Below are 24,372 nucleotides of genomic sequence, written 5' to 3'. Positions count from 1 at the left end.
CATGTGCTGTTTGGGGAGTATTTTTTTGAAGGGCCATCCTGCGTGACACTGCAGTGACACTCCTAGATGGGCCAGGTGTTTGTGTCGGCCACTTGGGTCGCTTATCTTAGTCACACAGCTACCTCATTGCGCCTCTTTTTTTCTTTGCGTCATGTGCTGTTTGGGGAGTATTTTTTTCAAGTGCCATCCTGCCTGACACTGCAGTGCCACTCCTAGATGGGCCAGGTGTTTGTGTCGGCCACTTGGGACGCTTATCTTAGTCACACAGCTACCTCATTGCGCCTCTTTTTTTCTTTGCGTCATGTGCTGTTTGGGGAGTATTTTTTTGAAGGGCCATCCTGCGTGACACTGCAGTGCCACTCCTAGATGGGCCAGGTGTTTGTGTCGGCCACTTGGGTCGCTTATCTTAGTCACACAGCTACCTCATTGCGCCTCTTTTTTTCTTTGCGTCATGTGCTGTTTGGGGAGTATTTTTTTCAAGTGCCATCCTGTCTGACACTGCAGTGCCACTCTTAGATGGGCCAGGTGTTTGTGTCGGCCACTTGGGTCGCTTATCTTAGTCACACAGCTACCTCATTGCGCCTCTTTTTTTCTTTGCGTCATGTGCTGTTTGGGGAGTATTTTTTTGAAGGGCCATCCTGCGTGACACTGCAGTGCCACTCCTAGATGGGCCAGGTGTTTGTGTCGGCCACTTGGGTCGCTTATCTTAGTCACACAGCTACCTCATTGCGCCTCTTTTTTTCTTTGCGTCATGTGCTGTTTGGGGAGTATTTTTTTGAAGGGCCATCCTGCGTGACACTGCAGTGCCACTCCTAGATGGGCCAGGTGTTTGTGTCGGCCACTTGGGTCGCTTATCTTAGTCACACAGCTACCTCATTGCGCCTCTTTTTTTCTTTGCGTCATGTGCTGTTTGGGGAGTATTTTTTTGAAGGGCCATCCTGCGTGACACTGCAGTGCCACTCCTAGATGGGCCAGGTGTTTGTGTCGGCCACTTGGGTCGCTTATCTTAGTCACACAGCTACCTCATTGCGCCTCTTTTTTTCTTTGCGTCATGTGCTGTTTGGGGAGTATTTTTTTGAAGGGCCATCCTGCGTGACACTGCAGTGCCACTCCTAGATGGGCCAGGTGTTTGTGTCGGCCACTTGGGTCGCTTATCTTAGTCACACAGCTACCTCATTGCGCCTCTTTTTTTCTTTGCGTCATGTGCTGTTTGGGGAGTATTTTTTTCAAGTGCCATCCTGTCTGACACTGCAGTGCCACTCTTAGATGGGCCAGGTGTTTGTGTCGGCCACTTGGGTCGCTTATCTTAGTCACACAGCTACCTCATTGCGCCTCTTTTTTTCTTTGCGTCATGTGCTGTTTGGGGAGTATTTTTTTGAAGGGCCATCCTGCGTGACACTGCAGTGCCACTCCTAGATGGGCCAGGTGTTTGTGTCGGCCACTTGGGTCGCTTATCTTAGTCACACAGCTACCTCATTGCGCCTCTTTTTTTCTTTGCGTCATGTGCTGTTTGGGGAGTATTTTTTTGAAGGGCCATCCTGCGTGACACTGCAGTGCCACTCCTAGATGGGCCAGGTGTTTGTGTCGGCCACTTGGGTCGCTTAGCTTAGTCACACAGCTACCTCGGTGCAAATTTTAGGACTAAAAATAATATTGTGAGGTGTGAGGTGTTCAGAATAGACTGAAAATTAGTGGAAATTTTGGTTATTGAGGTTAATAATACTATGGGATCAAAATGACCCCCAAATTCTATGATTTAAGCAGTTTTTTAGGGTTTTTTGAAAAAAACACCTGAATCCAAAACACACCCGAATCCGACAAAAAAATTTCGGTGAGGTTTTGCCAAAACGCGTTCGAACCCAAAACACGGCCGCGGAACCGAACCCAAAACCAAAACACAAAACCCGAAAAATTTCCGGTGCACATCACTAATAAACTGTCACATAAATTTGAAACATAAACCTTCTAATTAAAATGGCTTTCTTCATCCTATATATCATAGTGTGTTACATAAACTACAATGAGCTCAATGATATACACTGCTATTATACACAATTGAGTTCACTTACGGCAACAATTGGATATAGTTTGCAATATAAAAATAAAAAGCTTAAACTTTTACGTGCAAGTACATTATAGGTTTTGCTTCATGCTCCACATTGAAACGTATATGTGTATCAAGGCCAGCAAACAGTCTCTAGCTGTGCTATAATTTGAATTACAGTTCTCTGCTACAAGAGATTTGTGTTTAACTTTACTTATTTAAAGACATGACAGTCATTGATACTACATACAGACAACACTTGGATTAGACTCAAAAAAATATTTCCCTAAAGACTTCATTAAGTTTTATGGTTGGCAGTTCTAAAATGTGTCTCTGAGCAAAAGATGCAAAAGATTTATTTTCTTTTTCATGGAAATGAGAAAAAAACAACACAAAACAAATTCTGATATTTTCTTTTCCTTATCCACTTCACTGCCAATTTTTCCTTTCAAAACAATTCATAATTTTTTTTTTAATTTTGTTATTTAATAAAGTTTAAAATATATTTTTAAAATGGCCATTAACCAAACAACACCTATGTACATCTCTTCGCTTATCTCAAACTATATCCCAACCTGACCTCTTCGCTCTTCACAAGATCTACATCTCTCATCCACACTCATTACTCACCCCCATGTACGATTGCAGGACCATCTTCCTGCTGCACCCACTCTGTGGAATGCCCTACCACGCACAATAAGACTCTCCTCTAGTCTCCAAACCTTCAAGCATTCCCTGAAAACTCACCTATTGAGACAAACATAAAATTCCAGAACCACGCACAGAACCTTCATAAGCCTTCCTATCCAATTATATCCCCACTGTGCAGTCCACACATCTCACATATTTTCTCCCCCTTCACTTTCCCTTCCTCCTGACTAAGGTTCATAATTGTTGTGATGTGATATCATGCAGCCCACCGAGAACCTTTGCAATCTGGTGGACAACTATGCAATAGATAGCATTTATCCCTTTTATATCATTGACTAAGCATGCAAGCAGGGTCTTCATACTTCTCAATTTGTTATTACCCAGTTTGGTTTTATCATTGTGTCCAGTTGTAAAGTGCAACGGAATTTGCTTCACTATATAAGAAAATGTTAATAAAATAATAATAAATATTTAAACATTATATTATGCACATCTGCAGAATGGATCTCTTTGTCAAAGACTGGGGGAGACAGTGGGGCGGCGTGTTCGCATGTGATTTGACTATGGGGGTCATTCAGATCTGATCACTGCTGTGCATTTTCGCACAGCAGGTGATCAGATCTGAACTGCGCATGCGTATGCACTGCACTGGCGCGTCGCACAGCTACAGCGGGATTTGCCAGTCAGCGACGGGATGGTGTGAAGGATCCATTAGCACAGTTGATTGCAAGGAGGTTGACAGGAAGAGGCCATTTGTGGATGGCAACTGACCGTTTTCAGGGAGTGTTCAGAAAACCGCAGGCAGGCTCAGGCGTTTTCAGGGAGGGTATCTGACATCAGTTCCAGCCCTGATTAGCAGGATTCCATTGCACAGGAAGAGTAAGTCCTGGGCTGCACAGAGACTGCACAAAATCAGTTTGTGCAGCTCTGCTACACATGCGATCGCACACTTGCACAGCAAAAAACCACTCCCCCTGTAGACTATCTGATTGCAGGACTGCAAAAATCACTGCCCAGCGATCAGATCTGAATTAGGCCCTATGCCAGTTAAGTGGTTAAGAATTTAGAAACAGAATTTATTGCAGATAAGAACCATTTTGCCCATCTAGTCTGCCGCCCCTTTTTTAACCATATTGTTACCGCAAACCCTATTTCATCCTTATTTCTGTGTAAGGATATCCTTATGTCTATCCTATGCATGTTTAAATTGCTATATTGTCTTAGCCTCTACCAGCAGTTTTTCCTAAATGTACAGAAAATAATATAAATGCTATATTTAATGTAAACCACAACTGCTATCCAAGTATAAAATAGTATGTTATAAATAAGTGTATATAGTTGCCAACATTTAAATACATTTTCCAGAATGAAAATAATAGGAATATTTGTAGAGTAGACTAATTATTCCAGTAAACTCCTTTTTTTTAGTTTGAAGGAGATATTAAATTTTCAATTTCCCTCATAGTTTTGGTTCAACCTATTAATGATTTACAAATTTCCAAGTGATTACAATAGTAACCATAGTCACATGATACAATCAGCAAAGAGGCTTTGGATGTTCATAGCATAACATAACACCTCCATCCGCTTTCAATACATGATCACCAAAAAGCTTGAAGAAATGCTTCCCAGAAAGAAACACTTTGTTTTACAATGACCACAATTGTTCAAATTTACAAAGAGAAAACAGCTTATCTTACTTCATCTTCAAGTTAAAAAGGTACAAAACATACAGTTACAAAACAAAACAAAACAAAACAAAACCATCTTAGTGGGATTACACCTTTATATACTGTACCTTTCTCATATATAGGCCCTCATTCCGAGTTGTTCGCTCGGTAAAAATCTTCGCATCGCAGCGATTTTCCGCTTAATGCGCATGCGCAATGTCCGCACTGCGACTGCGCCAAGTAAATTTGCTATGCAGTTAGGATTTTTACTCACGGCTTTTTCATCGTTCTGGTGATCGTAATATGATTGACAGGAAATGGGTGTTACTGGGCGGAAACAGGCCGTTTTATGGGCGTGTGGGAAAAAACGCTACCGTTTCCGGAAAAAACACAGGAGTGGCCGGAGAAACGGGGGAGTGTCTGGCCGAACGCTGGGTGTGTTTGTGACGTCAAACCAGGAACGCCAAGCACTGAACTGATCGCAGATGCCGAGTAAGTCTGGAGCTACTCAGAAACTGCTACGAGGTGTGTAATCGCAATATTGCGAATACATCGTTCGCAATTTTAAGATGCTAAGATTCACTCCCAGTAGGCGGCGGCTTAGCATGAGCAAATCTGCTAAAATTCACTTGCGAGCGAACAACTCGGAATGAGGGCCATAGTTAATTGTATTTAATTTTTCATACCTTTTACACAATTGAGTCTAAAACCTTTTATATATATATATATATATATATATATATATATACTATAGTTGTACATACACACACATATACAACTACAGTATTTGTAAAGGAGAATGCTGCGTCTGTCCATGTCTCCCCACACACCCCTGTACAGTGTGTCACCCAGAAGAGGAACTACTGCTGAAGTGAGATCCTCGGGGTCTCAATGGCCTGATAATGGGTAGATCCATGTGGAATTACTAGTTATCTGTAGGACTATGTCACAGTATGGTATTGTTGCCCAGCATCCAGCCCAAAAGGTGTAAACCTGGCTCCTCTCCTACTCTCGCTGGTGCCATGGAAAGAGATGTAGTGACACCATGACATCACAACATCTCAGTCTCATTCCCATCAAGAAAGTTGTTCAGAATGACACTGTGCCAGCCAGCGAGAGAATAAACAGAACTCTTTATGGGAGTAGTGAAAAGGGTTGCATATGTTTGCACAACTCATTAGTTCTATCACTGTTATCACCCTATTTAGGGCCAGATTTATAATGGGACAAATGGGACTGTAGTCCCAGGAGTCCACATAAAAATAAGCCCATTATCATATCAGCACAATTATATATTTAGTCATTTTTATGCAAAACCATATATTGCAATAGGAACAGTAATTAATGAAGTAGGACCCCAATTTTGTAAATCACGGATTACTGGCACAGAGCACTCCAGTCCTCCCTGTAACCCACATATCCTTCTTCCCACCCCATTATCAGCAGGTAAAATATACTAAGTAGTAACAGAAAGATACCACCAATATCACACAAGGCATGTGTCACAAAAACCAGGACATCAAAAACACATTCTGAGGAAAAAATAAGGAAACAAGCAAGGAAGGACACAAGTCATAAGGCACAAGGTGGAAGAGACATATGCACTGTTGCCGAGTAAGTACTATGTCAGTCTGAATAGCAAATTTCTCATGAATTATCACTACATATGATCAAAACAGTGTAGACATGCATATCGACCCACAAAGATTGGGCCAAGATGTAGGTATTCTAACACATGCCAAGAACAGCAAGGACATGTTTGAACAATTGCAAGTATATGCAAGGACATGTTTAAACTACTGCAAGTACACTACATGCAGACCAGAAAGAAGAAGCATATACAGTATGCATGGGAGAACTGTATTATTTGCGGGTGATCAGGGGCAGGTGCAAAGAGGGATTATGATGATAAAGGGTATTAGAGAGCTACTTGTGTTTGCCTGTAACCTAACACTCTCTTTATACTGATTGCTGCTTTTGCCATTTCTGGGACATAAATTATGCTTTGGTGAGTATGTTTAAGCTTATTTTTTGTTTATTTTGTTTCCCCAAAGGATCTAATGTTTTGAACTGTATTAGAGAGTTTTTAGCTCAGTTTATGCCTAATATCAAAATCTTTTGTAGTATATTAATTAAATGCTTTATAACAATGATTACCAAAGTGGGCAGTACAGACCTCAGCAGTATGCTGGATTGCTGTTGGTGGATGCTAAGAAAGGGGTGGCTGGGGCTGTTGGAGGTACAAGCAGGAAAAGGCAATGTAGTGGTTGTGTAGTCTATTGCTGCAGCATTCTACACCTGGTGGCCTATGCCTCTGCTAGGCTGTGGCAGGGCTATAAGTAAATATTAATATCATTAATCAACACCATTTTATATTATTAATTATTGAAATACTTTATTAAAAAATGTTAATAGTGTATTTTGAATAATGTCTTCAATGGGTGAGGGGCACTGAGATACATTTATGGAACCAAGTGGGCAATGGCTTCAAAAGCTTGGACATCACTGGCTTAAATCATGGGAACATATCGGACAGAAGTGTCTGTGAATTTTTTCCTTGTTTTTTTTCCTTTTAACACCATATTGCAGCTAACTTTGCATCAGACCCAGAAAGGTGCAAGTAAGAGAGATAGAGTCCAAATGAGATATAATACTGAGATATACAGTAGGTTAGAAAACTTGGATATGTTTTCAATTATGAGAAAAAATCTTTATCTCAATACATGTACTTACATCACTTTCATGGCCCTCTCGAAGATTGTATGTAAGGTCTTGCTGTATGTCATCTACAAACTTATGTGCATATTCAGGGTAAAAGTCTAAAACTTCATAAAGACCTTTTAAGATTATACATTGAAGATCACAGTAGGTCAGAGCTTTGACATCTGCATTGGTCTTTATTACTTGATCTCTTATCGATAAATTTGCTCCAATTAAATCTCCTTTACCTGTAAAGAACAAATCAGATGTAAATAGAAAATTATGCTGCCGGAACAAGATGGCTGCATTTGCATGGCAGATGCTTCTTGGTAAGTCAATTTCTGAGTTTTTAACCACTAAAAACAATCATTAACATAATAATAAACTTTACAAATGCACACCTACCAAATTAATTGTCCATCATAACATCAAACCAAAGAGTAGATCAAGGTGCATGGAAGGACCTTAGCTGACTCCTGAATTTATATTAATATGCACATACTATACTATGCATATTAGTACTTTTTATTCTTTACCCCCAAAATTTACCTCTAGGGCCTGCACATTGCATATTACGCCCCTGCCATTTATTCTATATGCATGAGCATTTAGGTCTCTAATGTGTCTATGTAGGTTTCCCTTGCTACAGGGCCATATCACCTGTTATATGCTGTAGGCACCCACCTAGGGCTCAATGGCTCCTGGAGGGGCACTTGTTTGCTTTCTACCACCTGCACTTTTTTCTTAATATACTGTTGAGAGACTCACTTGCTATGATAAGGTACTCAGATATGTAGTTTCATGACCTGTGTTCCTAGTTTGGGCAGTTCTGTGTTATTGGGGAAAATCTTGATCTAAACTTGTAGGACCTGCCAATATTGTGACACTTGGTGGCTAGCATCTCATCTTGGATGTGCCACCAATTCCTTTTCACTCCTAGTTCCACATTTACTGCTAATTAGGTTCTAATATTTTTATAATGCAAGAAGTTTTAGGTTCTGTTAAAACTAGAAATTACCTAAGATCTGAAATCTGTACACATAACATGGACATGTCCCTTTGAAGTAACATTTACTGATTCTCACTGGAAACTGGAAATTAACTGAAAAGATATCTAAGATATCTTCCAACATAACACCATAGATATTATTTTTTTCTGTATTATATACAGTTCTCACTGAACAAACACTAGCGAACAAGTAGCCTATACAATTTGCTAACCATTCAGTGACAGATAAACAGATTTTAAAAGATTTGTCTCTGGAAACTTTTGTCTTAGATTTTCTGTATTTAATTTTACTTTTGTATTTATTGTTTCTCTTGTTACTTGTATTAGGTGTAATTCTTATTAACTATCCTTTATAGGCACTTCATGGAAAGTATATTTATTGAAAAAAGTATCTAATATACAATCGAATTAAATCATCCAGTACTCAAGTATTTAAAGTTAACTTTCTTCGGGCATCATTCACAGGTACGTGTGTATGTACATAATTTTTGAGCTGTGTATATAAACATTTCTGAAGTGAGCATGTGCACTAGCTGTGTGTGTAACCCCAGAGAAGAGGCAAATCTCTTGTGGCTTCTCGCTGGGATAAAGATAGCCATTGATGATGATAGCCATCAGCAGCAGTATTAAGCAACTTCTGATAGGTGGTTGCATATTGACTCCTCCAACTAATCATATTTAATTAATTTGAAAATTGGCTATATCATATAAATCTGTAATGGAAATGAGTATGCAAGAAGATTTTCAATAAAAAAATTTGTACTAAAGTATATGGAAAATCCAAATTACGTACTACGTTAATAATGTTGCCATTACATAATGCTCTCTATTGTGATTAACACTTTATTGCATTAGTATACTATTGGGAGATATTCAATTACCCCTTATTTTTTTCATATTTTTTTCTCCCTAATCAACTAAACCCCATTGTTTGTGCCTGAAAATTTTCAGTTTTGGTGCAAAACACATAGAATCTGTGTTAAATTCATGGACTTAATTGTTTTCAAGATTGCAGCCACAAAAATGGTGCTGATTAGGGTTGATTATTGGGGATATTTTTTTCACCTTCCTCAGGTGAAATAAAATCCCAGATGTCTCCTTTCTTGAATAACCCCGAGGGGGTCAATTAGCCATGCTAAATTACTGCAGCTAACCCTTAGTATAAATAGTGAAATTCAACTTGTACCTTTACTGTCAAGCTTTATCTCTAGGAATAACTATACACATATGCCTGGATGGAGTCTAGCTTGGTGTTTTTACCTTAATATTATAATAGTCCATGCCACTGGAATAAAAATAAGTTTTTGATATCCAGATTCCTAGTGATAACCCAAAGTCATGTCTGTAGAGTATTTATTTTCATTTATATATTGTATGTAATCTGATATGGATTATTTTTACTATGGATTTTTTTTCTTATCTTGTAGGTGCATCATTTCAAAAATTGTAATTTGACCTATGCCCCTTCTTTTTTATTTCTTACAGATTTGCATACCCAAAGAAAGAAGCCATATTTGCTAGTTTAACTGCTGATCTTGAAGAAATGGGATATAACTACAATACTGCCTACACTTGTTTCCTTATTTTGCTTAATTTACTAGAACTTGGGTTACATATTAAACTATGGGGTCTATTTACTAAACCTTGGACAGAGATAAAGTGGACGGAGATAAAGTACTAGCCAATCAGCTCCTAACTGCCATATCACAGGCTGGGTTTGAAAAATGGCAGTTAGGAGCCGATTGGCTGGTACTATATCTCCAGCCACTTTATCTCCATCCAAGGCTTAGTAAATAGGCCCTTGTATTACATGTTTACTGGAGGAAAGTGAAGAATACTATTACTAATCTTTTACACATTTGTTTGGCTAACACTGAATCCTGTGGTTTGGAGCTGGAAATATGTGGAGATACATGCAACTTAATATGCACATGCGCCTATGTATGCTTTTTTTGTGATAGAATTTGTATTTGTATGATTGTCACTGTTATACATCATTCTCTGAAAGAGGCCCTCTAAGTCTTATTACAAAGGACTGCTTTTCATCTTCTACAGTACGGCAAAGACTTCTGCAGAAAGTAATTTAGAGAAGCTAAAGCATTCCTAAGATACCTCTATTACATTCTGTATTTTGTTGAAAAACAATTTGCAAACTGCAAGACAAATGGAAGATGAATTGCTCTGTCTTTCAAATGCAAGTCAATTCATCTCCAGCAGTGAAATTAGCAAATTGAACTCTTTTTATTTTCTTCATTTTATTTGTCCTTGGATTTAATTTCCCGTTTTAGAATAAAATAAAATATATTATTTTGTATGTCAAAGATATCAATGCTTTTCTAATTGTGAAGCTATTCAAATAGGGATCAGATCATTTGTTCACTGCCCATATGTAGATATATACTTTATATGGCACAGATAGCTGGATAATATTATCATTTTTATTTATGCAGTGTTACAATACTTTGCAGAACAATATCAGTATTCTCAGTTCATCTTTGGATACCTGAGAGGACATGAACGCTGTGGGAAAAGGTTAAATTACAGAACTTTGAAAGTTTTTCTTTTCTTTAGTTTTCTATAAGCACATAAAACCCCCCAAAATGAATAATGAATTATTGTTATCAGTGCGCATGTGCAACAGCCGTATTCATGGTGCAAACAATTCATCTGAAAACAGGCACAACTTTGCAGGGTCAAAACAGTGCTCTATACCACCTTCTGCGAGCCCCACCCCAAAAACCTGTGACATCAATAGATCACCAGGCCGCAGGATGCCTACCTGGCAAAACACTCCCCACTGGCTGTAGCATGCAAACTACGTGCAGGTGCCTTGGGCCTTGCATCCTGTGTAACAGCACCACTATCACATTCCTAGATATGGCCCTTCAACTTTGCATAGACTGTTACTCTGACAACACGCATCACTGAGTTAAACCTATTCAGTTGCAAGTGAAGATATGACTGAATTGCATAAACCCGGCATCACCCATAAATGAATACACTTGGCTCCAGACATAGGGTGTCTTTCCGAGTTGATCGCTAGCTGTCGTTGTTCACTGCATAGCGATCAGTGAAAAAAATGGCTAATCTGCGCATGCTTATGCACCGCAATGCACATGCGCGACATATGGGTACAAAGAGCATCGTGGTTTTGCACAGGTTCTAGCGAAGCATTCAGTCGCACAGCCGATCACAAGGAGATAGACTAGAAGAGGGCGTTTCTGGGTGTCAACTGACCGTTTTCTGGGAGTGTTTGGAAAAACGCAGGCATTGCTGAAAAAACACAGGCGTGGCTGGCCGTTCGCTGGGCGGGTGTGTGACGTCAAAAGCCGTCCCTCCGTCATTAGAATCAACGCACATGAAGAGTAACTACAGGGCTGGTCTTGTTTTGCACAAAAAGATTTTGCAGGCGCTCTGCTGCACAAGCGTTCGCACTTCTGCAAAGCAAAAATACACTCCCCAGTGGGTGGCGACAATGCGTTTGCACGGTTGCTAAAAGTAGCGAGCGAGCAATCAACTCGGAATGACCCCCCATATGCAATGTGAAAATGTGCAAGATCAAAATCTGAGTATTTTTAGTTACAGTTTAAGAGAGAATGTAGATCATTCATGGAAAAATAAGGAAGTTATAACATCACATTGACTGTGCTTATTCACAGTTTCCTAGTTCCCATTTAATCTACATTTCACATTTAAGACATTCCCATATTGTACGGATTACGATTTATTTGAGAAAGAAAAACACAATTCCTTCACTGAAAAGCTAATGAGCAGCTGTCAAGCCAATGCAGCACGTATCATCATCACAAAATTATGCAGCATTATGATATCGTACCTTGTCTCTAGCTCACAAAATGGTCATTTGGGAACCCGCAGTGGTTGGTTTGCTTTTAAATACAGTACATGCTCTTTTGCTATTCATTACTGGTACTGCACTTCCAAACCAATAATGGGCTTTTAACCTATGCAATAATACAATGTTCCTGGCTATAGTGCTATAAAGTGTGTGCTCTTGATTATAATTTTGTTATTTAAATGAATGAAGAGACTCTTGCATTAAACCCTAACCTATTCTAAATTAAGGAAGCATAATGCTAATTTCAGAGAAGAGGTGGAATTATGTGTTTTATAAGTCTATCTAGACAAGTATTTATATCATTAGGGGAACATTTATGAAAACTGATGCTGTGAGTTTTTTCAGCCTATTTCTGACTGTCATTATCTATAACAGTTTGGAAAAAGAAAGCAAGCAGCCGGTTGGATGTTACTGTGCACATTTTTTCCCCCTGTGCACCATTTTATTTAACATACCTGTATAAATGAAGTAAACTAAATTGTCAGATCCAGTAGGAGCAACTGTTGTGTATGATTTGATAGTGTCTGTGCAGCAATGCATAATATGATTGCCTATTTATAAATAAAATACAATGATAACATATCTGCAGGTAAGAATATGACTACGACATGGCTCATTTAGTTAAGATCAGTATTTCTCAACTAAATCTGAACTGCTAAGAATCTGGACTCTATAGAGCAGTGGTCAGGGAACAGGGGTAAATTACCCCAAATGGGGTAAAAATGAAATTCCTGGGGGTAATGGACGGTCGCACTGCCGAGACACAGCCCCGTCCAGCTCGCGATGTGACGTGTTGTCGTCACACCGCGCTCCCTCCTGCTCACCCTGCGCTGTGCTCCTGGCCACCCTGTGCTGTGTTCCTGGTCAAGGTGTGACGTGCTGACGTCACAATGCGCTCCCTCATGCCTGTCCTGCGCTGTCCTGCCCTCCCGCCTGTGGCCGGCCAACCCACACACAGAACTTGAAGTGTTTTGTGGCTGACCGCTGACGGAGTTCCGCAGGATCAGACAGTGGCCCACATAACAGTGGGAAATTCCCACTGACATTACTGAGGTGAGGATGTGACCATCTGTCTCCTAAAAGTCGTGTCCACCCCCTTCCTCCCTCATCTATCTTTCTTACATTCATTCTGGCGTTTTTGGGAGAAAGTGTTAATCAACCCATTCATTACCAAAAAAATTTTGACGAAAAATAAATAAATATATATACACACACACACACACACACACACACACATACACACACACACTATATATATATATATATATATATATATATATATCTCCATATAGAAGGGGAGTACTCACCAGGCTTCTTTAAATGGCAAATCCTTTATTCATTATATAAGATAAAAATTCACATTGACGTTTCGGTCCTGTATTGGACCTTTGTCAAGATACATACATATATATATACCACCTTAATGACTCCTCCATTTACCTACTTTTGACCCAGGACCCCTCTGGTTCCTACAAAAATGAACTTTTATCTATCTTGAAGGAAGCATTGGACAATGGCATTATCACTGACTCTTTGAGTAAAGCACTTTATCCTGCATTCCCTTTGGTTCCTCTTTTCTATACTATGCCAGAGATACATAAGTCTGTGACCGACCCCCGGGCAGGCCTATTATTGCCGCCCGTGGAGGTTTGTCACAACCTGCGTCTGTCTATATAGATAGTATATTTCAACCGTATATTAGAAAACATCCAAGATATCTGTTAGACACTACTTTATTGTTAACTAAACTCTTGGCCCTCCCTAGGCTTGACCCTGATATTTCCATGTTTACAATAGACATGACCAGTTTATATACGGTCATACCTCACGACTTAGGCCTGGCTGCTGTGGGTCGATTCTTGAATTGTCAGTCTCATTACAATGGCCCTGAAATTACTTTTGTGCTTGGTCTACTCAAATTAATTTTAACAAAAAATTTATTTTTGTATAATGGTTTATTTTATTTACAGCTGGTCGGTTGTGCAATGGGGGTGGCGGTGGCCCCCTCATATGCCAACATATTTATGTTTGACGTTGAAGAGCTTGTATTTTTTTGCGATTAATTAATTTCTAGCAGGATTTTGTTCTTTTGTCGTTACATCGACGATTTATTGATTTTCTGGAAGGGTGATTGCAATGACCTTATTAGCCACATTAATTTGCATAATTCTGGTCCTAGCCCTGTTAAATTTACCTATACATATAGCTCAACCGAGATTCACTACCTAGATGTTGCCATTTCCATCCGTGAGGGTGCAATTTGCACCAATCTTTATTCCAAACCCACGGATCGGAATAATCTATTGGCACCTAATAGCTGTCATCCGAGATCCTTAATCCACGGCCTACCGTACTCTCAATTTATACGTGCCAGACGTATTATTTCTGACACTACACAAGCTGAAATACAAATTGACATCCTGCTTCATAAATTTTTAGATCGAGGTTATGACTTTGATCAATTACAGCTTACTAAAATCAAGGTCCTTAGTATGGATAGAGATTCTTTGCTGCATCCTAAGATTATTGACACTACTGCTAAATCATTGCCTTGGGTAACCCAATTCACTACTGCCAGTGGTTCCATTAATAAAATCTCTAAGAAACTCTGGCCCATCGTTAAAACAGACCCTGATTGCAAGCTCTCTAACACCAAATTGATGCCGTGTTATAAACGTGGCCGTAACATCCGAGACATCCTAGTTAAGGCTGACATTTCAGAACCTGCCCCTAGCCTATACCGGGGTAAACTGGGCTGTATACGTTGTACGTGTGTGACATGTAAGTTTCTTATCCCTGGTGATGCTTTCAATCACCCACACACTGGTAAGACATTTTATATTAAACACAGATTAACATGTAACACAAAATTCACAGTGTATCAGATAATCTGCCCATGCGGCCTGTCCTATATCGAGAAGACCGAACGTCCCTTTAAAGAACGTATGGCAGCACATCGGTCGGCCATTAAGGCAGCACTGACTTCTGGTAAGAGTGACCAGCCAGTTGCGAGACATTTCGCATTGGTATCTCATAATCTAACTACCCTCAAATATAGAATGATTGACCACATTCCACAATCATTACGTGGTGGCAATCGTGGTCACAAATTATTACAATGTGAAGCACGCTGGATTTTCCGTTTGGGTATTATAGCGCCTAGGGGACTTAACGAACATTCTTGTCCTAGCTAATGATAGGTAATCTGTGACTATATATTTATAATAGTGATATTTTTATTGCTCTATATGTATTTGCTTTCAGCTTAATATATTCACTAGACCTTATGCTACCTTGATTGATTAGGTCAGTATTCGTCATTGCATTTGTTTAGCTGTCATAGCAGTATCTCTGCTTAATATATCCATGCTATCTCGGCTTATCGGGACAATATGGTTCACAGTATGTTGTACAGTCTATGTAGGAGGATTCTTGTTAGGCATTTGTATGTCAGCTAGCGATACTGTTTTTGCCTGCCATCTCTATATGTATGTGTTTGTATATGATTGTTATTGTTTTGATGTTGCTTTGGCTACGGGTGCCGTCTGACGCTCTCTGTAGTGCGTCATGACGTCACCCTCGATGCGCCCGCCGGGTGTGCAGTCCCGCCGTAGCGCTCGGTCTTCACGTGGTGATCACCTATTTAAGGTATGTTTTGTTTACTGTGTTTGTATTACCTGACGAAAATGCCACAGTATTAAAACAGGCATTGAAACGTTGTATTTCTACCTAAGTCTCAAGTGTCAATCATTGGAGTGCCGCACCGCCTCTGCTGTTTATATATATATATATATATATATAGACACACACACACACACACACACACACACAATCACACTATCTCAGAAATGCCACAGAAAGAGTGATAACCAGTATATATGCACAATAATATGTGATTTCCTTCCTTTCAAATCAAGGAGGTAACATCAGCGTATCTAAATATATTTTGGGGTAAAAGGTAAAAAAGTTCCCTGACCCCTGCTATAGAGGATTCCCCTCTATAGATGATTGTTAGCTTGCTTAGCATCTGTTGATAGTATTTTAAGACTTGGGGGAATGCAGGCATTTAAAGACTCCCAAATATATTACAGGTTGAGTATCCCATATCCAAATATTCCGAAATACGGACTTTTTTGAGTGAGAGTGAGATAGTGAAACCTTTGTTTTTTGATGACTCAATGTACACAAACTTTGTTTAATACACAAAGTTATTGAAAATATTGTATTAAATGACCTTCAGGCTGTGAGTATAAGGTGTATATGAAACATAAATGAATTGTGTGAATGTACACACACTTTGTTTAATGTACAAAGTTGTAAAACATATTGGCTAAAATTACCTTCAGGCTGTGTGTATAAGGTGTATATGAAACATAAATGCATTCTGTGCTTAGATTTAGGTCCCATCACCATGATACTGTATCTCATTATGGTATGCAATTATTCCAAAATACAGAAAAATCCGATATCCAAAATACCTCTGGTCCCAAGCATTTTGGACAAGGGATACACAACCTGTAATACATTTTCTGTACTATAACATAGCAATATGTGTAACAGCTGTTTGTTAATAAGAAAAGGAATTGAATTTGTTTTGTATGCTACAGTGCAATAAAAAAATTACATACAATAAATGGAAAGTTCAGTACATACCTAGTATAGCCAGTACCATGCCATCCTTTAGAACTTCCATGGAACCGGAGCACACCAAATAAATTGCCTGCAATGCATCTCCCTGCCGCAGTAGGTACTCTCCAGGAGCACAAAAAGATGTTTTGATATGCAGAGACAGTGACCTGAGGCAACCGCGGCTAGCACTCTCAAAAAGTGATAGTTGTAGAATCTCCTTGTTCAAGTGCATGGTTATATCTGAACGTAGTTCATCTGGAAATTCTTTCAGGAGCTATCAAATACAGAGGTGGAATTAATGCAGCTATTTTTTAAATCTTTTTTAGGCTTCAAATGACTTGAAGCTTTCACCCTTTAAGAGTTGTAACAAATCCTTCTTACAGTTTCTTTAACATGGATCTAACTTGTGCGATAATTACATAATCCTGTAGCTACTCTTGTAATGAAATAAGACATTGATTTCTGGTAAAGACAGAAAAGACAGGTAATAGCATTCTGTCTTGGTAAAAATATTACTGAAGTACAGTAGATACAGGTAATATGTGACATTTGTATAGTATAAGTATAAAAGATACCGCTCTCAATGAGATATTTACAATTTTGAGTAATTCAATGTTGTAATTCTTCATATTAAAAAAATCCCCAAAACATATGCTATTTATAATGATTGGAACATCCTGACATTTCATGTATTTTTGTACTTCAGTAATAATAATTACGTCTTAAGAAAATACAACTGCATAAAACATAAATAAATATAATCATAAATATATACAATTTTTACATAATATTAATGAAACAGTAATACATTTTACTTAATTTTACACAATGCTAGATGCATTAGACCAGATAATGAAAAACCCTTCATGACCCTTAATGGCCAAAACTATTTTTTAAGCCTGCTATTTTGTTGTTGTTTTTTTTGTTGTTGAGGAAATATAAAGGTTTCAATTGATAGTATACTGGTATAAATATATTTTTAATTCTGCAATATTGGGAAAATAGGCAAAATGAGAAAAAATATATTTGATACAAATTCAGATTTTTGTATCATTCATACAATCAGTGCAAACTATTTAATGTATTCACAACTGTAATCAGCTTGATTCTCTAATTATATTGATACCATAAGTGTGTAGTGTAATTCAAAACTGAGGGTATAATAAGCCAGCAAATGAAAACTTTATATTGTTTTATTATTATTATTATTATTATTACTACTACTACTACTACTACTACTACTACTACTACTACTACTACAGTAGTAAGTGCATGGTGTGATGTGTTTCCATTTATTCCAGTACTAAATAAGTCAATGCTAACTGAATTTAATATAGCCAGTTCTAGTAGCCAATAGAGCACATAATCCATTTTGTACCTGCCATTTTGAATTTACACTATAGGAAAAAAAAGCCAAAAACCTGTCATATTAAAATTGCGTGCAGTTAGCAAGTGGTTGCATATTTCTATAATAACTTTAAAAGCCAGGCCTGTCCCGTCTCCTACATGCATGTAGCATAGAAGCTCCTCCCACTGCTTGATAATGGGAGAAATTATAGTAGTTTCCTTCAAGGGTGCCCAACAGGCTGTGAAAGGGAGGGGGCCGGATGCAGTGTGTGTGGGTGTGTCAGAGCAGCAGATAGTTCAGTGGAGCAGAAAAGAGCAGGGGGAAGTGCAATTGGGAGATAAGTACAGCTGTATTTATAGTGGACAGATAGCATGGAAGAGTGCAATGGAGTGTGTGTGTGGGGGGGTGGGGGTGGAGGGGAGGACCAGGCAGAGAGAAAGTGGGCAGTACTGAGAAGAGGGCAGGTTAAAGAAGATAGGTGAACAGAGCTGGGCAAGGTTGAACAGGGGGACATGACAGGGCAGCATAGGGGGCAAAATGAGGATACCTGTATGTGCAGGGTCCCTGTAGTAGTATAAAAATATTATGTAGGATTCAGTATATTAATAATAGTGACATGAATTCAAGTTTTACCACATTTACAGCATACAGTATGATGGAGGAAATTTAATGAAGAGCAATTTGTCAAAATATATGTTTTTTGGTGATTTTGCAGTGGGTTATAAATGTTGTTATTTTTAAAGGCAATGCTTCACCCAAAATCCTGAGTTTTACCTTTAAAAAAAATGACATCTTAAAAACCAAATTGCTCTTTGAAAGATTTCTGGTGATGTCTGAATATTTGAATTTTAACAAATAGTATGATAGTAAAGAGCTAAAGTCATGCTTGCCTTTATTTAATGTGTCCAGGATCTCCCAGAGGGGAGCTGCAAATATGGAGTACAGGGGGAGGAGGGACATGGTGAAGTAGTCCATGTTATCGGGATTAGGGAGGCCAATCCTGGGATCGGCGGGATACCGGGATTGTGGCCCAACAATGCAGGGATTTTCGACATTTACATAGCTAGAACACAGTCCAATCTGATCAGGTAATAATTTGATAAAACTATTGAGAGCCAGTATTATTAATATTATAGATAAATAAGTAATTTTAATAAATGCTGAACATAAGTAGTGTGCACATTTAGGGGGTATTTTTAAAAGTTTGGAGAAAGATAAAATTATGAAAGATAAAGTACCAGCCAATCAGCTTCTACCTTACATTTTACAGGCTGATTTTAAAAAATGACAGTTAGGAGCTGATTTGTTGATACTTTGATTCAGAGCTGTATGCTAATGCAATGGCCATTTTCTAGGCTACAGAACTGCTAATGTTAGCAAGTGAAGCTGCCACCCAGATATTAAATTAGATGCCCACCGGAGCTACCACAGCTTATTCGTGATTGCATACACATTCGCAGCCTAAACATAAAAATAAGGAACATCGACCGCTTGAGTAGGTCTTTGGCTATGCAGACTGGATGCCGCAGTAGCGACACAGTGACATGTTTCTCTACATAAGTGATCCCAGCTGACAGCATATACACAACTTGAAAATGGCCATGACATGCCTGTATTTTTGCCGCCATTCCCCATTAACTTACCTAAATGGTCACTTACTGTCAATCACTCTGCAATTAAATCTTCACTGCAAATGGACTTGCAAAGGCCCCTTAACACATGCACAGTATGATCGTGGTGCATGTGCAGTGTGCCGATAATTGCTCAATTGCGTAAACATTAGCATAGCGTACAACTCTGAATAAGGCTCATTATCTCTAACAATTTTATCTGTCTCCAAACTTTGATAAATATCACCCTAAGACTTAAGAATTCATACTATGACTGAATTAAATATTTTGCTAAAATATATTGTCACCAATTTACTAAAACAAAACTGAAACAAAAAGTAGAGATTAATTTGGAATAAGTAACTATTTGTGTACTTATTTCCAATTATAGTGCTAAATTCAGTTCCCTGCAGCTAAAGTAAATATTGTATGTGTATTTTTCACACTGTGATCATTTAGCAGTCTTCATTTAATTTATTTTAGTGGGCAATTAGTATTTGCATGATTACTATGAACTGAGTTTTAATTATTTTATTGCTGTTATTGTTAATGAGAGCAACACAGTCTACACCTGAATTACAGGAAAAATACTTCCATGTAGGTTTTAATTTGAAATGGTGAAAATTACTTTGATTAAATATAATCATAAATCTTTTACACACAAAACATTGTTGTGTCTCACACAGAGTCGGACTGGCCCACAGGTATACAGAGGAAACTCCCACTGGGCTCCATTGGCTGGGACCTATCTCCTTCTCTAGGGATCTGGTTTCAGACTCTGCAGAAATCATATATTCTAAATACAGATGTAGCCTTGCTCATCGTTGCTGTAGTTTCACCATACATGCGTCTTAGTTGTGGCATAAATAGTGCAGGCTTGCATGGTAAGGCACACTAAGGTGCAAGAGGATCCATAGCATGCAATCAACAGCTTCAGCACTGTGCAATGTTCTGCTGGGAAACCTTGGATCCTGACATTAATGAGGATGTTACTTTGACATGTACCACCTACCTAAACATTGTTGCAGACCATGTATTCCCATTCATGGCAACAGTATTCCCTGGTGGCAGAGACTTCTTTTAGCAGGAGAATGCACCCTGGCACACCACAAAACTGGTTCAGGAATGGATTTAGGAATACAAAAAAGAGTTCAAGGTGTTGACTTGGCCTCCAAATTCCCCAGACCTCAATCTGATCTAGCATCTGTGAGGACATGTGCTGGAAAAACAAGTCTGAGCAATATAGCTTCCATCTCGCAACTTACAAGGCTTAAAGGTGCTGCTGCTAATGTGTTGGTGCCAGACACCATAGGAGACCTAACGAGGTCTTGTGGAGTACATGCCTTGGGTCAGAGTTGTTTTTGTGGTAAGAGGGGGACCTACACAATATTAGCCAGGGGTTTTAATGTTATTGCAGATTGGTGTATATAAGTGAGCGTCTAATCATTTGCAGTCTTTGAGGAAGGTACAAAATACATGATGATCCTTGCGGGCTCGCTGTGCTTGCCACAAGTTCTATTCCTATTCTGCGGGTGTTGTGGACACCCACGAGTGGAAATAGTCCCTGTTAGTCAGCATGTCGACTGTCGGGCTGTCAATTACTCGGGGTACCTGGCGTCAGTATAGTGACCAGCGTTCACATAACTACATCCCATTGCATATGCAATTGCAGATTTTTTGATGAATGTATTTTACACCTGAGATTTGGGCTATTGTGTCCACCTTTGCAGTAGATCCCATGTGTCTACAGGCTAATAAAGTGATAAAGGTAATAGGAAAAGTAGAAGAATTGACCATAGCAACAAATCAAATTCTAGCTACCATTTTATGGATGCTACCAGGTAAATGCAAAATAGAATCTGACTCGTTGTTAATGGCACACTGCTTTTCATTTTAAAAGTTGTATTTACTCTACCACTTATTACTTGCTTTCAGTCACAAAGAAGCATTCACTACCCAGAAATAAATTACTACATGTGGGGTATTGAATTTGCTACCTCAGTATTTACTGTACCATATTACATCAAAGAAGGAGAACTGTTTGTAATGTCTATTTCATTTATATTCACACCTAGTTTGCCCAATTCAAGATCTATGGGGTCTGTACTGTCCAAATGTCATGGCTAACATAAACAAGGAATTTCAGCAACTTCTGCCTCTCCCTTTCACAACATTACTGTACTCTCAGCCACTCACCGTCACTCGCCTAGTCACCATAACCCTCTGCCCCGTGACCCTCTGCCTCTCCCCATCATTCACTGCTTTTCCCTGTTACACATTACCTCCTCCTATGGGATGAACTGGGGTGGCTCAAAACAAGTTCCGCCACTGACTTTGCTGGAGAGCTCCATTCATATTATATACTGTAGGTACACATAATATGTATTTTTAAAAAATATATTATTTCTTGAAAGTAACAAAAAATATTAGATTTCTGCTATATTTATGCTATACACTGTAGAATGTACCAGCATATTAAAAGAATATGATACAATATTTGTAAGCTACAACATCAAAAAATGTAAATATACATTACCTCATGAGAATCAATCCCATTATTAACTGACCAGTTGGTTTGGAAATATTCCAGCATTCTCTGTTTCAACTGTTGTGGAAGGTGATGAACCCGTATAAAATCCTTCAGATCCTTGGTTCTTGTGTGATAAAGGGACCATCTGGAGTACATTCGTTGGATTATAGCAGTCACATTACCAAACACCAAGGCATGCATCAAAGCTATACAAGATAAAAAAAAATCATAATTATTGCAAGTTAGTGAGAATATTGTGGTGTTAATATAGCTTGCTAAGGTGCCATCCTGGGGTCCAAGACCCTGTATACATCGGTGGAAGTGAGGTGGTACTCACCAGACTAGTTTAAGTATAAAACTCATATACTTTAGGTAAAGAACCTGAGTTTTATACTTAAACAAGTCTGGTGAGTGCCACCTCATTGCCACCAACATATATAATATATATATATATATATATATATATATATATATAACACGCAGTTTCGTATAATAAAAGCTAATCCAGCATAGTCTTCAAACTTGCAGTTTTATGGCTTTTGGTTTTATGACTCTTCTGGATTATCTTTTATTATACGAGAGTGCCCCTCCATAATATTGGAAATCCGTGTATATTTGTGGACCCACTGGTTATGGTGGTTCCCACTGGTCGTACCCCACCGTTGATTTAACCCATTGATGTGAGAGCAGGACACCCAAGGATATATATATATATATATATATATATATTTATATATATTTTTTTTTTACTGTATACAGATTTACATTAGCATTATATTAACATCCCTAAGGACATTTCAGTAATTAGGTTAATGCAAAATAGGAACATGCAGTCTAGTATTGTGCCACTTACTGACCATAAAATAACTGTTATTCAGTCTGTAATTACTTATGTTTTCTCAAAATTTGTAATATGGTTTTATTAAATTATGGGTGAGGTTTGTCAGACTAGGTGTGTTAAAGTACACTGCAAGTGTGGCATGTGGATGTGATATCACAGCTAAGTATCACACTACCAGCATAACACTGCCATTGTGGAGCAGTAACCAGCATCTGCATATGTAAGAGGCTACTTTTTTGCTTTTCCTTCAAGCCATGCCAATGCAACAAGTAGGAATGCAGCGGGTAAAGTAATATCACTGGATGAATTACATTAAGTCACTTATTTTAGGCACTTTCTAACCATGTCACCCTAGGCAAACTCCTCAGCTTGATTAATGGTAGTATCTATCCGGGGCATTGCAAAGGCTTTATTACTAGATGCTGCCCCCACTGGTGCTAAGTGGATTTTTTTTTCTCCCTCTATCCTTATGTCACTGTCTTTCCTTCTCTCACTCTCTATGCAGCCCCTCCCCCATTTTATCATCTGCTGTCTCTCTTATTCCTTCTCTTTCTTTCCTCTTATCCATTTCTATTATCAGCACTTGATTTTATTATAAAGATTATGCTTAGTCTCATGCCTTTAGCATAATTTTATGTTTGTTGCATGCACTTATTCTGTGAAAACTACACCTCCTGATCAGCCTGATTAAATTTTAGTTTGGCACTTATAAGCTTCCACCGCACCCTGGGTATATGACAGCAGAGATCAACCACTTTACATCATGTATGCAATTAAAACAGGCATAGCTGTAGTCTCCCCTTTGTTACAGCTACAAGAATTCTGATTTACATTTGCTACCATTAGATCTGTTCACAGTTCAGAACTTAGTTATGTTTGTGTTCATAGTCAGCACATTATGTATACTGTAGCAAATTATAATGCATGTATTTTGAATGTTTGCATACATTGCCATCTCATACTGTACATATTGCATATATCTATATTCGCAGTACATGAACAGCATATTGTAATTCCATTCCATTACTTGTTTGTATTACAGGTTTACCAGTTCAATTCAATTAAATTCACAAATCCTATTAGTACAATAAAACACCATTCTTCAGATTTTCACATCTACTGCAAATCAAATTTATTGAAAAGTAGGCATATTTATGCTGTCTGTCAACTTATACTCAAGCCATAGGAAAATGTGTAGAGAGGACAGAACACTTAGGACTACCTTTTTTTCTTTTCCACTTTAGGTATTGTACTTTTTGGGACATTCCAACTTTTTCTTCTCTACAAAATATTTTTATTTTTCTATAAGTGGCCAGTGCATTACTATGTACCATTTTCCTTTCTTCTACACTGTTATAAATTTTTGTTTGTGGATAATGTTGTGTTGTTTTGATTGGTTTATTTTCAGGACGTGTTTTTCTATCATGAAGTGGTGTGTGAAGAGTAATGCCCAGATTTATCAAAACTTGGAGAATAATAAATTG

General features: G+C 38.5%; 1 protein-coding gene across 3 annotated transcripts in view; it reads right to left on the bottom strand.

The window, feature by feature from the left end:
* The window catches only part of KCNH8 (potassium voltage-gated channel subfamily H member 8), a 667,193-nt gene that overhangs the window by 81,710 nt on the left and 561,111 nt on the right, over positions 1 to 24,372 (bottom strand). For all 3 annotated transcript variants that reach the window (XM_063922193.1, XM_063922191.1, XM_063922192.1), the window contains exons 9-11: positions 22,054 to 22,253; positions 16,584 to 16,833; positions 7,099 to 7,313 (exon numbers count right to left, since the gene is read on the bottom strand). In XM_063922193.1, the coding sequence (XP_063778263.1) occupies positions 7,099 to 7,313; positions 16,584 to 16,833; positions 22,054 to 22,253 (665 nt within the window). The remainder of the gene's footprint in view (positions 1 to 7,098; positions 7,314 to 16,583; positions 16,834 to 22,053; positions 22,254 to 24,372) is intronic.

The sequence above is a fragment of the Pseudophryne corroboree genome, chromosome 5, assembly GCF_028390025.1.
Source record: "Pseudophryne corroboree isolate aPseCor3 chromosome 5, aPseCor3.hap2, whole genome shotgun sequence".
In the NCBI taxonomy this organism is placed as follows: Eukaryota; Metazoa; Chordata; class Amphibia; order Anura; family Myobatrachidae; genus Pseudophryne; species Pseudophryne corroboree.
Note: the sequence above shows the minus strand (reverse complement) of the source record. Positions and strands in the feature narration are given on the sequence as shown.